The sequence below is a fragment of the Leopardus geoffroyi genome, chromosome B4, assembly GCF_018350155.1.
Source record: "Leopardus geoffroyi isolate Oge1 chromosome B4, O.geoffroyi_Oge1_pat1.0, whole genome shotgun sequence".
Taxonomy (NCBI): Eukaryota; Metazoa; Chordata; class Mammalia; order Carnivora; family Felidae; genus Leopardus; species Leopardus geoffroyi.
In genome coordinates this window covers 108,211,543-108,227,054 of record NC_059341.1, presented here as the reverse complement: position 1 = coordinate 108,227,054, position 15,512 = coordinate 108,211,543, and the positions used below count along the sequence as shown (strand labels likewise).

Sequence of the window (15,512 nt, the reverse complement as noted above, 5' to 3'; positions counted from 1 at the left end):
TGTCTGAGTGCATTAGTGGTTTGCTCAGAGTACAGGGGTGTGTGGAGATCTTACGACAACCTTTCTGTCTTTTTCTTTCCTTCCCCAGAAGAGAGGCAATAATAGCTTCCACTTATTTATGTTGACTCTGTGCCAGACACTGGGCTAAGCACTTCCCATACAGCATCTAATTTGGTAACATAGTAGTTACAGTGGAGCAAAAGTCATTTCCTTTCTTCTTTCCTTCCATTATGGAATTGAGAGATAGTTCTCTTAAAAATTATATATTTGGGGGGCGCCTGGGTGGCGCAGTCGGTTAAGCGTCCGACTTCAGCCAGGTCACGATCTCCCGGTCCGTGAGTTCGAGCCCCGCATCAGGCTCTGGGCTGATGGCTCAGAGCCTGGAGCCTGTTTCCGATTCTGTGTCTCCCTCTCTCTCTGCCCCTCCCCCGTTCATGCTCTGTCTCTCTCTGTCCCAAAAATAAATAAACGTTGAAAAAAAAAATTAAAAAAAAAATTATATATTTGAAAGTATGTATTTAGTGAAATCTCAGTTAAGGTTTCAAGACATGGAACTGAAAATAACCAGTTTGTGGCAAGAAACTGGTTGGGTCCTCCCCTCCCTTTTATCTGCAACTTTAAATTGACTTACCCTTTTTTAAACACTATTCTGCCTTCACCTCTCCATTTGTAATAACACCATGCTACGGGAGGTTCCCATCTTCCCTCTGCCATAGTAATAGCATCCAATAGCCTTGTGTTCTGATCTCCTTCCTCAACCATCTTCCAGAGGCCCGTGAAATAATTTAAGATGAAAATCCATCCATACAACACTAAAAGCTTTTCTCTGGCTCCCCACTGCACTTATTCATTCATATGACAAGTATTTACAGAGTCTCTTCTACATGTTAGGCATGATCCTGTAAGCTGAGGATACTGTAGTGTACAAGAAAGGTAAATACTTTGTCCTCATGGAGTTTAATTTCAGTGAGAAAGGCTGGGTTAGAGCATACAAAGTGTGCATAATTTGGCCCCTGAAAACCTGCCCAATTTCACCTGCTTCAAACCCTAAGTGCCAGCAAAGCTGAATTTCCTACACATACTGTGCTGTTCTATCATTCCAATCTAGATATATTCAGTTATCACTTAAAGCCCATGCTCAGTGTTGCCTTCTCCAGCAATCTTGCCTACCTATACTCTCCAGCTTCCTCCCCCTCCTGGATCAGATGCTCATGTACACAGGGGTGTGCTGGTAAATATTTAACAACCAGTTCTGGGAGAGAAAGTCTTGATTTATGGTATTTACTGATTTCTGTGGTTTAAATACGTAATGTCACAATGGCTGATTTCACAGTGTCACCGTGAGCTAAGTTGGCTTACAAATTTTGTGAAAATGTAACAGTTGGCGTTTATGAGCCAGAACAAACTGGCTCCAGCACACCATTGTCTCCACTGTTCTCCCATAAAACCTAGGGCATATTTAATTTATTTCTTCTTCCTTTTTTTTTTAACAAATATTTGGTAAGCACTCAGTGTTCCACAGTCTGTGTCATAACACTAAGCATTTAACAGTTAGTCTGTTGACTGTATAAATATATATAGTCTCTAGCACAGAGAGCTCAGTCTAGGTGGAGAGAGAATAAAATACAATTTCAATGCAGTCATATTACCAATAAACTCAGTTTCTTATAAGAAAATTGACCCACACATAATAGATACTCAAATAAGTTCATAAGTGTTTGGATATACATTAAACATAAAAGAGTTTCACCTTAGGGAAAAAAAAATTCTTTCACAGAAGACAGTGAAGATCAATAAGATAAAAGGAAAGAGATCTTTTGAGATTGAAGAATTTTTTCATCATGTCATTAATGGAAGAAAAGTCACCAAGACTAAATAAGAGGTTCCAGAATGAAGTAAAAAAAAAGAGAGAGAGAGAGAGAGAGAGAGAGAGAGAGAGAATCCTACTGGTTGGCGACAACTGCTTACAGAAATCTTGGGTTACTGCATATATTATTAAGTAGGATTTTAATACCGCTTGATAATCATTTATTTTGTGGTTTCCACAGATGAAAATAATCATCTGATAGTATATATTTTTCAAATTTTGACTGGAACTGGATCTGCTATTGTTCTTCTTTGTCTCTTGGGTTATTTGGGAATTCACAATGAAATCAGATGGCTCCTAATCCTGGTATGTATTTCATTTTAACAGCCTGAATTAATCTGTATCTTCGATTTAGAGTGTCCAAGTCACGAAATGAGCAATAATCATTTACATCACCATAACACCTCAGTATAGTGTTTCCCAGGGAATAAGGTAAATTAAGCACCTCCTCTGAAGAAACTTTTCTAGATAGAATGTTCTTGGTGAGTTTTCCATGGATCTGGACCTCTGCCCTTGCACCCTTAGATGTTAATTTTCCAAACAAAGTCAATAGGAATCCATCTCCTGCGGTGAACTACAATTAACCAAACATAACAATCTGAAGACTAAAACCAAATAAACTATTAAAGTCAATGAGCAATGTAGCTTAGCAAGATGAAAGAAACCATGTCCTTCAGTTAGCACATCTCCCTGTGGGACTGCCATGTGGAAAGCTAACTTATAACTGAGATTGCAATTGATTATTTAACAAAGGGAAATATAACTGCTGAGAGGGCAGACTCTGGCATCTGGCTGGCACACTATCTCTCCCTAGCCATATATGTGGAAAGATAAATTATAATTAGGAATATAGACCTGAACATGAGCCATTTACCACACATGTGGCAGCTAAAGATCACGATTCACAGGCTCAGATGAAATACGGCTTTTGCCATTTTCTTTAAATCAAATCAGTTTTAATTCACAGGAGCTCTCTTGCCAAACAAGAGCAGATCTGCCTTTGCCACCTTAGGCCATTCAAACAGCAGAATGAGTAGACCCCGAAGGATCATGTGAGCTGGGAAAGTGAGAGTTTTCGTGGCAGCCAGTGTAGATTGATAACCAGTGTCCAGAGTGACCACCCAGCCTTTCGGTGCTACATAAAAGCTAAGTATTTCTGCATTCTTCCTGGTAAGAGACACAATGGCTGCAGTTGAATATTGTATTTGTTTGGCAAAACAAAAGAAGGGGGAATCTAGAGGGAGGGAAACAAACATCTTATAAGTTTCAGCCTTATGGGATTGTGATATTAATGGCCTATAACTGAGAAAGCCTGATAGACCCCATCATAAGGAATGGACAAAGTAGGGCCTGAAGCCAAGACACCACACTCTTGTCTGGAGGCTCCAATGAAGGGCACTACTACTTTGTGCAATCATGTCACATTTACTATTCTCTGAATTTGCCAATACTTTTCTGATGGATACATTACCATGTTAACTCATGCAGTCAACTTATGGGCAAATTTTATACGCCTAAGCACTTTCTTTGGCTTAATGGCGATTTTGCGTACCCTTACTCCAGTTGAATAAATATTGTTTCACAATTTAAGGCTTAGGGGCAGTTTTACTTCCCTCTTTTAGAAGTTCTTGGGAAGTCTCTCACTGTACTCTCTAAGTGCTAAAACAAATAAAAACACTGATTTTTTCTTATTACTATAAATATCTAAATACTACTAGAAGGGAATTTTCAAAGGTAAAAATCATGATTCATATATATGTGCACAAACATGTGTCAGAGACTTTATTTAAATAATTAATCATTAAGGGAACAGTAAGAAGTAACAACTAGTTGAATGAGAATAAGATTTTGGAGATTTATATTCTCTATAGACTGTATTTGTTTGCATTTCCATTAATAGGAATTGCATTGCTATGGACAAGGAACTTTTTTTTTAATATGAAATTTATTGTCAAATTAGTTTCCATACAACACTCCGTGCTCATCCCAACAGGTGCCCTCCTCAATGCCCATCACCCACCTTCCCCTGCCTCCCACCCCCCCATCAACCCTCAGTTTATTCTCAGTTTTTAAGAGTCTCTCATGGTTTGCCTCCCTCCCTCTCTAACTTTTTTTTTCCCCTTCCCCTCCCCCATGGGTTTCTGTTAAGTTTCTCAGGATCCACGTAAGAGTGAAAACATATGGTATCTGTCTTTCTTTGTATGACTTATTTCACTTAGCATAACACTCTCCAGTTCCATCCATGTTGCTACAAAAGGCCATATTTCATTCTTTCTCATTGCCAAGTAGTATTCCATTGTGTATATAAACCACAACTTCTTTATCCATTCATCAGTTGATGGACATTTAGGCTCTTTCCATAATTTGGCTATTGTTGAAAGTGCTGCTATAAACATTGGGGTACAAGTGCCCCTATGCATCAGCACTCCTGTATCCCTTGGGTAAATTCCTAGCAGTGCTATTGCTGGGTCATAGGGTAGATCTATTTTTAATCTTTTGAGGAACCTCCACACTGTTTTCCAGAGCAGCTGCACCAGTTTGTATTCCCACCAACAATACAAGAGGGTTCCCATTTCTCCACATACTCTCCAGCATCTACAGTCTCCTGATTTGTTCATTTTAGCCACTCTGACTGGCATGAGGTGGTATCTCAGTGTGGTTTTGATTTGTTTTTCCCTGATGAGGAGTGACATTGAGCATCTTTTCATGTGCCTGTTGGCCATCTGGATGTCTTCTTTAGAGAAGTGTCTATTCATGTCTTCTGCCCATTTCTTCACTGGATTATTTGTTTTTCGTGTGTGGAGTTTGGTGAGTTCTTTATAGATTTTGGATATTAGCCCTTTGTCCAATATGTCATTTGCAAAGATCTTTTCCCATTCCATTGGTTGCCTTTTAGTTTTGTTGGTTGTTTCCTTTGCTGTGCAGAAGCTTTTTATCTTCATAAGGTCCCAGTAGTTCATTTTTGCTTTTAATTCCCTTGCCTTTGGGGATGTGTCAATTAAGAGATTGCTACGGCTGAGGTCAGAGAGGTCTTTTCCTGCTTTCTCCTCTAGGGTTTTGATGGTTTCCTGTCTCACACTCAGGTCCTTCATCCATTTTGAGTTTGTTTTTGTGAATGGTGTAAGAAAGTGGTCTAGTTTCATTCTTCTGCATGTTGCTGTCCAGTTCTCCCAGCACCATTTGTTAAAGAGACTGTCTTTTTTCCATTGGATATTCTTTCCTGCTTTGTCAAAGATTAGTTGGCCATACCTTTGTGCACCCAGTTCTAGGGTCTCTATTCTATTCCATTGGTCTATGTGTCTGTTTTGGTGCCAATACCATGCTGTCTTGATGATGACAGCTTTGTAGTAGAGGCTAAAGTCTGGGATTGTGATGCCTCCTGCTTTGGTCTACTTCTTCAATATTACTTGGCTATTTGGGGTCTTTTGAGGTTCCATACAAATTTTAGGATTGCTTGTTTAAAGATCAGAGCAGAAATAAACAATATAGATTCTAAAAAAAAAACTGTAGAGCAGATCAATGAAGCCAAGAGTTGGTTTTTTGAAAAAATAAACAAAATTGATAAATTGATAAACCTGTAGCTAGGCTTCTCAAAAAGAAAAGGGAGATGACACAAATAGATAAAATCATGAATGAAAATGGAATTATTGCAACCAATCCCTCAGAAATACAAGCAATTATCAGGGAATACTATGAAAAATTATATGCCAACAAACTGGACAACCTGGAAGAAGTGGACAAATTCCTAAGCACCCACACTCTTCCAAAACTCAAACAGGAAGAAATAGAAAATTTGAACAGATCCATAACCAGTGAAGAAATGGAATCGGTTATCAAAAATCTCCCAACAAATAAGAGTCCAGGACCAGATGGCTTCCCAGGGGAATTCTACCAGACATTTAAAGCAGAGATAATACCTATCCTTCTCAAGATGTTCCAAAAAATAGAAAGGGGAGGAAAACTTCCAGATGCATTCTATGAAGCCAGAATTACTTTGATTTCCAAGCCAGACAGACACCCAGCAAAAAAAGAGAACTACAGGCCAATATCCCTGATGAATATGGATGCAAAAATTCTCAGCAAGATACTAGCAAATCAAATTCAACAGCATATAAAAAGAATTACTCAACATGATCAAGTGGGATTCATTCCTGGGCTGCAGGGCTGGTTCAATATTCGCAAATCAATCAATGTGATACATAACATTAATAAAAGAAAAGGTAAGAACCATGTGATCCTGTCAATCTATGCAGAAAAAGCATTTGACAAAATTCAGCATCCATTCTTAATAAAAACCCTCGAGAAAGTTGGGATAGAAGGAACATACTTAAACATCATAAAAGCCATTTATGAAAAGCCTACAGCTAATATCATCCTCAATGGGGAAAAACTGAGAGCTTTCCCCCTGAGATCAGGAATATGATAGGGGTGTCCACTCTCATTGCTGTTGTTTAACATAGTATTGGAAGTTCTAGCATCAGCAATCAGACAAGAAAAGGAAATCAAAGGCATCAAAATTGGCAAAGATGAAATTAAGCTTTCACTTTTTGCAGATGACATGATAAAATACATGGAAAACCCGATAGACTCCACCCAAAGTCTGCTAGAACTGATACATGAATTCAGCAAAGTCACAGGATACAAAATTAATGTACAGAAAACAGTTGCATTCTTATACACTAATAATAAAGCAACAGAAAGACAAATAAAGAAACTGATTCCATTCACAATTGCACCAAGAAGCATAAAATACCTAGAAATAAACCTAACCAAAGATGTAAAAATCTGTATGCTGAAAACAGTAGAAAGCTTATGAAAGAAATTGAAGAAGATATGAAGAAATGGAAAAATATTCCATACTCATGGATTGGAAGAATAAATATTGTTAAAATGTCAATACTACCCAAAACAATCTAACGTTCAATGCAATCCCAATCAAAATTACACCAACATTCTTCTCGAAGCTAGAACAAGCAATCCTAAAATTTGTATGGAACCACAAAAGATCCCGAATAGCCAAAGTAATATTGAAGAAGAGGAACTTTTGTATTACTACTAGAATTCTGTAAGTTTACCCCATACAGAGTTGAATAGTAGTTTAGTCAAAGGTAACATTGCATATGTCCATAGGATCAGAAAACAGGGAAGGTCCACTGGACCACAACCAGCTTTCCATTAAAAAGAAGCCCAGTAATTTTTTTATTGTTTTACATTAAAATATTGTCTTACAATATTTTATAATGAAGTGTTGTTTTACAATTTTCCTGTCTCTACAAATCTCCTTTTAGTGAAGATTAAGTGAGACGATGTATGTAGAAGTATTAGAAATCTAAACTTCTAAACAGATCTAAAGACCCTATTTTTGTCTCTGAAACATTTGTCTCTAAAAATAAGATTTGTAACTTATATCAAACAAACACATTTTAACTATTTTAAAGTATTAATGTTTAAAATATGTGAAATTAAGAATACTAACAGTGAGTCATTCTTATATTTTAGTTAGTAAAATATTCAGACTGCTAATTTTTTTAGATCATTATAAATTCTAGATAATATATACTACTATGTGCTGCTATGATGAAGAAGATTGCAGTGGCCATAAGTTTAAAAAATATAGTTAAATAAATGTGCAAATAATTTCATTTGGCCTTGAAGAGAAGTATTTTCAGTTTTCAAAGGAATAATTTAAATGCACATACAAATTTAATCTTATTATAGCAGATACTTTTGTTATTTTCTGTTGTTGTTGTTACTTTGTCCATTTTTGATTCGCCTAATAGGTCACAATTCAGTGAGTTTTCTAGTGTTAGTGTCATGGTGCGTTAAGTGGAGATCCAGCTAAGTGAATTCCCCTCTAGGGCAGTTTTAGATCCAAATGAAGGAAGATCATCAACAATTTCATTAGACCAAGTGGTCTGTTAGGGTGCCCACTGAATACTATCACTTCTGTCTTACTCTTATCCAAATGTTCAATGATTTTTTTCTTTGCCTTTTTGTTTGAATAACATCACTCATGTATATGAGGGCTGGAAACCAGCAATTCCTGTGTGTATTTTAAGACAGGATATTTCATATAATGTGCATTTCCCCATCATTGTAACATCTAAAGTACATAGTAGAAGCACAGTTACCATCTCTATTTCTCTTCTGTTTTAGTATGCAGCACTGTTAATGTGGGCCTTTGGTGTTCAAGTTGTACTTTCAGGATTCATCTTCACAAAGAAAAAAGAGGTATGGAAAGATCATCCTTTTATTTGAAACCTAAAGAACATTAGACATCTTAAATTATTAAGACCTATGAGCCTATATTAAGAGCGAAAGGTAAATGTCTTTGTGGGGGAAAAGATTCAATGGACATATTACAGAATTCTATATAAGGTCATATCAAAAAGGTGGACTATAAGGAAATTTGTCTTTAACTCAGCAGAATATTGACAGTGTTGTAAATAACAAAGAACATGGGGGAAGAGGGGGTGATAGTGGGTGTAGGGAATTCAAAATTTGTCTCCCAGCCAACCCTGGCTCCCATGATCAACCCAATTCTATTTTTCTATATAGACTTACCATATTCTATTTTTTGTCAAGAAATACCTTTAGACTTGTATGAATTTGAAATTTAGTTATTTAAATGAAATGAAATGCATAATTCAAATATTTGGTACAGGTATGGTCATGAGTGATATAATCAATCACAACGAGATTTATATTTATCAAATTAAGTTTAAAAAAAAAAACATATAGTAAACTGCCTGAAAAAAACCTTTGGGTAACAAAAATTACCTACTAAGTTCAATGGTTACCCTCTATTTTTAAAGAAATTTAATTGTTTCAGGGTGCCTGGGTGGCTCAGTTGGCTAGGCATCCAACTTTGGCTCAGGTCATGATCTCATGGTTTGTGAGTTCGAGCCCCACATGGGGCTCTGTACTGACAGTGCGGAGCCTGCTTGGGATTCTCTCTCTTTCCCTCTCTCTCTCTGCCCCTCCCCCACTTTCTGTCTCTCTTAAAATAAATAAATAAACTTAAAAATTCAAAAAAAAGAAAAAGAAATGTCATTGTTTCAGTGCAGCCATGCTCTGTCTCTGTATTATGGGAGATTTTCCTGTAGGAAAGAGCATGGACTTGAAGTCATACAGGTCTGCAGATAACTAGAGGTCCACAAGCTACTTAGCAGTCCTAAGCCTATGTCTTAATCTATACAGCATGGTTAATACCCACCTCCCTTAGAGAGTTACCACTAACTGACAACTTCAAAAGTTTCTGTCACTGAGTAGCTACTTAAAGCTCCCTTTCTGGGGCACCTGGGTGGCTCAATCGGTTAAGTGTCTGACTTCGGCTCAGGTCATGATCTCCTAACTCATGGGTCCAAACCCCACATCAGGCTCTGTGTTGACAGCTCTGAGCCTGGAGCCTGCTTTGGATTCTCTCTCTCTCTCTCTCTCTCTCTCTCTCTCTCTCTCTCTCTCTCTCCCTCCCCCCCCCATTCACACTCTGTCTCTCTCAAAAATGAATTAAAAAAAACTTTAATTTTTTTTAATATTTTAAAAAAGAACTCCCTTTCTTTCCTTAATTAATTTCAAAGGAACCCCTGATCAATTCCTACACTTCCTAGCCTTCAAAAATCTCTCTATATGTAGAGTCCTAAGCAATGACCAAACCTCATTCCTGTAGAACACCATCACCCTCCAACTTCATTTGCTCTCCTGTGCTTGGCATCTATCCTGGATATCTAGCCACCCAGGACTTGTTGTTAATGGCCTGACATTTAGAGCTAAAATGTCTTCTCGTGTGTGTGTGTGTGTGTGTGTGTGTGTGTGTGTGTGTGTGTATGTGTGTGCACAGTATGTGAGTTCTGTAAAGCTGTAATGGTGGCGAAGCACTACATCCCAACCAATCGGCCTGTAACTTTTGGATCTGGTGATAGAACTTGAATATAACACCTCAGGATCCTTAACACCTAAATTTAGTTTATCAGTGTTGTCCATGCTCTCTTAAGTATTATTCACATATTCATCTCTACTTAATTTAAGAATAAAAATGATCACCTGAGAATAATTACCATGTGCCAGAGACTGTGATAAGTGCTTTATAGGCATTAGATTTTTGATTCTCACAACAACCCCTAGAGAGGCATTGTTGGTCCTACTTTCTAGAACAGGAAACTGAGGCTTTGAGAGGAGAAATATTTGCTAAAATGCATCATGGCCAAATGACAGAGTCTGGACTCAAACACTTATTAACTGAATCTAGAGGTAACAGCTCTGTTTACATCAATTTTCCTTCTACATTCACACTAGATTAAGCTCCTAGGAGCTTCTAAGTCTTTTATGCCACTTACAGCACCCAACAGTGTTCGAGGTGCACTAGGGCTACAAAGGATCCTTGTCAAGATAAATATGTGTGAGGGGATTTTCTTTATATAGAGGTCATGGAGATTAGATATGATACTCTTGTGTACTAAGATGTGATTTATCTGCTCTCTGGATCTCCCAAATAATGCTTCAGAGGGTAAATAAGGACATAAGCCTGCCCCTTCCTACAACAATATAAAATGGAAAAATATTTTCTAGTCTAAATAAAAATTAGGGGGCCTGTGTGGCTCAGTTGGTTAAGCATCCAACTCTTGGTTTTGGCTCAGGTCTTGATCTCACTGTGGGTTCAAGGCCCGGGTAGGGCTCCATGCTGGCAGCATGGGGCCTGCTTGGGATTCTCTCTCCCTCTCTCTCTACCCCTTCCTGATTCATGTGCACGTATGCTCTCTCTTAAAATAAATAAACTTTTTTTTTTAAAGCACATTTAAAAAATTAAAATAAATAAAAATTAACTTAGAGAATAAATTAAATAACTTACAGATCTAAATAACACTACATTATTCTAATCTTCTTAAATGCATTAAAGCATAGATATATAAGTGACTACATTAGAGTTAACTTGTACACATGGTTTAATGGTTGTAGTATTCCCACCAGTTAATTAGTTTTCATTATTCAAAGATAACATATTACAATGAGAAATCACTAAACTAGAATTCAAATGAACCATATTTAAAAGCCTCATCTCCACATCCTTATTCATGTAAACAGAGCAAATAACTAAATTCTCGATCTATCTCCTTGTTCATAAAACAGAATAGTATCTGTTCTTTCTACGTTTTACCTTAGTTATGAAAGTCACCTGAACTTTTAAATATTTAAGTAGATTACTATTAAAATTTACCTCTGCAATATCTAGGTTTTGAAATAGCATGTTCACCCATTCTTTCAAATCTGATTGTTTTTGTTATAGCATTGTGAAAACATAATTTAATTTTTTAAATTAAAAATCATAATTCTTGTATAAATATACAGCAAGCACAGATCAGTGATTTTATTTAACATCTTGATTAATGTGGGAATCAGTAAGAAATAAAAACCAGCTCAAAGGAGAGTCCAGGAGAAGACACTTATAAAGGCTATCTCTTAACATATACAAAACACAATTGGTAGAGGAGATATCATTTGCCCCCCACCAGGAAAAATTCATCTGCATTTCTCTGATAAAGCATCAGTTGTCAGTAGTTTCCTACAACTTACAAAGTTGTTAAATAAGTTAAAAACTGAGAAAGATACAGACCCTCATGAAATAAGAAGACCCTGAAGTTATGCTAAAGAAAGCCTAATTTCCATTGAAAAGATACTCAGTAATCTTTTTCGGCCCATTTCAGAGTTTTTCACAATTTTTCCTGAGAGTACAAGAAGAAAAGCAGAATCCTTAGACATTCAGGAGAATAGCACATAACTTTCTCTTCAGTCATAAAATAAGTCTCATATATTCCTCTTGTAGGTCACAATGCAAAAGACCAAATGCCTCAGCACTCACTGAGATTGCTAAAAGTGGTTAAAGAAACAGAAAACACAGGAATAATCAGAGAACAGCAAAATGACTAGAATACTCTTTTGTTAGGAACCATAAGGAAAGTTTCCTTCAGATTTGGACTTTTTTTCCTTTCCAAGTTTTCATTTAAAGTCCAGTTAGTTAAAATACAGTGTAATATTAGTTTCGGGTGTACAAATTAGTGATTATATATACAATAGAATATTTCTCAGACATCGAAAAGAATGAAATATTGCTATTTGCAATGACATGGATGGAACTAGAGAGTACTATGCTAAGCGAAATCAGAGAAAGACAAATCCCATAGGATTTCAGATTTTGACTTTGATGCAATTTTCAACAGATTCACCAAGTATGGCATGATAAAGTTGACTTAATCATTGCTGAGTATGGATCTAAAGATATGCCTGAAGATATACCCAAGTGGACTTTTCTGAATGCTTTACAGAAAACAGTAAGAGAAAATTAGAATAAAACTAAAAATTAGATGTCAAACATGATCACTATAGGGTAAGGGAGACGGGGAAGGGTGGGAGATGGGACAGAGGAATGAGAGGAATAGCATTGTTCCCAGTTACAAATCTTGAGTTTTATCCTCCTTTTGTAAATTAGATCTTCGATTCTTGGTTAACTGATGTGCATTTTAACCTGGTCTCACCTATAAAAGTGTTGGTGGGGTAATCTTCCCTGCTGCACCTGTGGGACAGAAGTCTGAGCACAGTTCTTGCTAGCAGCAGAGAAACATGGTAGTTACCATTTAAGCCTGAATGTCAGGTTTGCTACATATTAGCTTTTTGACCCTGGACAAGTATCCTTATTAATTTCAGATTCCATATTCTTAAAATGGACAGAATAACCCTTACCTCTGGTTGGCAGGAATCAATGAAATAATATATAGAATGTACAGAAAGCCTTGGATCTGGAAAATAGTGAGCAATTAATACTTGCTAGCTAATGTTATTAGGATTCTTATTTTGCACATCAAATATTTCTAGGCAGCGTACAGGAATGGGTATGGGTCCCCAGATGGTTTACAGGAATAGATCACCAGCTGGAACTTAGTAAATGCTTGATAAAGAAAATAATTTTTGTATTTACTTTTTGTAAGTGCTTTATATGTATCAACTTATTTACTCCTCTGAACCCAATGAAGTAAGACCTATTATCCTCGTTTTATAGATGAAGGACTATGAAATTGAGTAACTTACCCAGGGTCATAGAGCTAACTGGGTTGCAGAAACATGATTCAATTCCAGACAATGTAGCACTAGATTTTGTACTCTAACTACTATAGTAGGTGCCTCACATAGAAATAACTATCATTGGAGCGCCTGGGTGGCTCAGGTCATTATCTCACGGTTCGTGAGTTCGAGCCCCGCGTTGGGCTCTGTGCTGACAGCTTAGAGCCTGGAGCCTGCCTCAGATTCTGTGCACCACACCCCCCCCCCACCTCTCTCTCCACCCCTTCCCTGCTTGTACTGTGTCTCTCTCTGTCTTTCAAAAATGAATAAACATAAAAAAATTAAAAAAAAGAAATAGCTATTATTTTTAGTATATGTAATAACAGGCATTTTAGGAGAATTGAAATATAACTATAAATGCTTTTAGTCATACTGTTTTTCCTCTGATGCATATGATGTATACATGTATTGCCTCTCTAGATTGCATTAGGACTGATGGCAGAGAACCAAACCTTCCTATGGTCATAAATTGATAAACAAGAAAAAAGTTCTATGTGTGACATTGCTATTATTAATGAGAATCAAGCTTACAGTTCCTAGTCCTGAGTGTAATTGAGACAAGACATATAGATTTGACTGAACTTATTTTCAGTACTCACACTCTAAAGCATTATTTCAGTCATTCAACATTTCCATGATTGTTGGTACATATTGTGACATAGGCAGTACTGATGTTATAACATTCAACAACAAGTTTAGAAAACAATGAAGTATTCACTTCAACTCTGTCTTACATTCTAGGTGACAAATATATATGTTGATTCTTTCACATCTTCCCTATTCAACTTGATGGGATTGGAAATGAGATCTTTCCAATGTTTTATCATTTCTGTGGCTATTTGCCTTTTCATCTTTTTTGACTCTCTGTGGAAAATTTTCACACAATACAAAATTGCAAGTTAACATATTAGTCCTAAGAGAGTAAAAATAACACTGAATCTCTTTATGTATAATTAAATAAAAATGCAGCATATTCTGGAGAAAAAATATAGCTACTGCTATAGTGGAGAGAAAGATATGCCTACAGTGATTTCCTTTTCTGTATTCAGTCCCAAACATAGTTTGTGGCTTCAGTATCAGGTATACCTTCCATCCCGGGTTTCTTTATGACAAATTCAGATCTAACAATTTCATCCAAACATAGCCCACTTATATTGTAAAGATCTTTAGTTCTGTTTCAGAAAAAACATTTTTTTTTATAATATATGAAATTTATTGTCAAATTGGTTTCCATAAAACACCCAGTGCTCATCCCAAAAGGTGCCCTCCTCAATACCCATCACCCACCCTCTCCTCCCTCCCACCCCCCATCAACCCTCAGTTTGTTCTCAGTTTTTAACAGTCTCTTATGCTTTGGCTCTCTCCCACTCTAACCTCTTTTTTTTTTTTTTCTTTTTTCCTCCCCCTCCCCCATGGGTTCCTGTTACGTTTCTCAGGATCCACATAAGAGTGAAAACATATGGTATCTGTCTTTCTCTGTATGGCTTATTTCACTTAGCATCACACTCTCCAGTTCCATCCACGTTGCTACAAAAGGCCATATTTCATTTTTTCTCATTGCCACGTAGTATTCCATTGTGTATATAAACCACAATTTCTTTATCCATTCATCAGTTGATGGACATTTAGGCTCTTTCCATAATTTGGCTATTGTTGAGAGTGCTGCTATGAACATTGGGGTACAAGTGCCCCTATGCATCAGTACTCCTGTATCCCTTGGATAAATTCCTAGCAGTGCTATTGCTGGGTCATAGGGTAGGTCTATTTTTAATTTTCTGAGGAACCTCCACACTGCTTTCCAGAGCGGCTGCACCAGTTTGCATTCCCACCAACAGTGCAAGAGGGTTCCCGTTTCTCCACATCCTCTCCAGCATCTATAGTCTCCTGATTTGTTCATTTTGGCCACTCTGACTGGCGTGAGGTGATACCTGAGTGTGGTTTTGATTTGTATTTTCCTGATAAGGAGCGACATTGAGCATCTTTTCATGTGCCTATTGGCCATCCGGATGTCTTCTTTAGAGAAGTGTCTATTCATGTTTTCTGCCCATTTCTTCACTGGGTTATTTGTTTTTCGGGTGTGGAGTTTGGTGAGCTCTTTATAGATTTTGGATACTAGCCCTTTGTCTGATATGTCATTTGCAAATATCTTTTCCCATTCCGTTGGTTGCCTTTTAGTTTTGTTGGTTGTTTCCTTTGCTGTGCAGAAGCTTTTTATCTTCATAAGGTCCCAGTAATTCACTTTTGCTTTTAATTCCCTTGCCTTTGGGGATGTGTCAAGTAAGAGATTGCTACGACTGAGGTCAGAGAGGTCTTTTCCTGCTTTCTCCTCTAAGGTTTTGATGGTTTCCTGTCTCACATTCAGGTCCTTTATCCATTTTGAGTTTGTTTTTGTGAATGGTGTCAGAAAGTGGTCTAGTTTCAACCTTCTGCATGTTGCTGTCCAGTTCTCCCAGCACCATTTGTTAAAGAGGCTGTCTTTTTTCCATTGGATGTTCTTTCCTGCTTTGTCAAAGATGAGTTGACCATACGTTTG

At 37.1% G+C, this 15,512-nt stretch overlaps 1 protein-coding gene across 1 annotated transcript in view; it reads left to right on the top strand.

Moving 5' to 3' along the window:
• The window catches only part of TSPAN19 (tetraspanin 19), a 32,784-nt gene that overhangs the window by 8,904 nt on the left and 8,368 nt on the right, over positions 1-15,512 (top strand). The window contains exons 4-6 of the mRNA XM_045464899.1: positions 2,049-2,173; positions 8,024-8,098; positions 12,082-12,192. Coding sequence (XP_045320855.1) covers positions 2,049-2,173; positions 8,024-8,098; positions 12,082-12,192 — 311 coding nt within the window. The remainder of the gene's footprint in view (positions 1-2,048; positions 2,174-8,023; positions 8,099-12,081; positions 12,193-15,512) is intronic.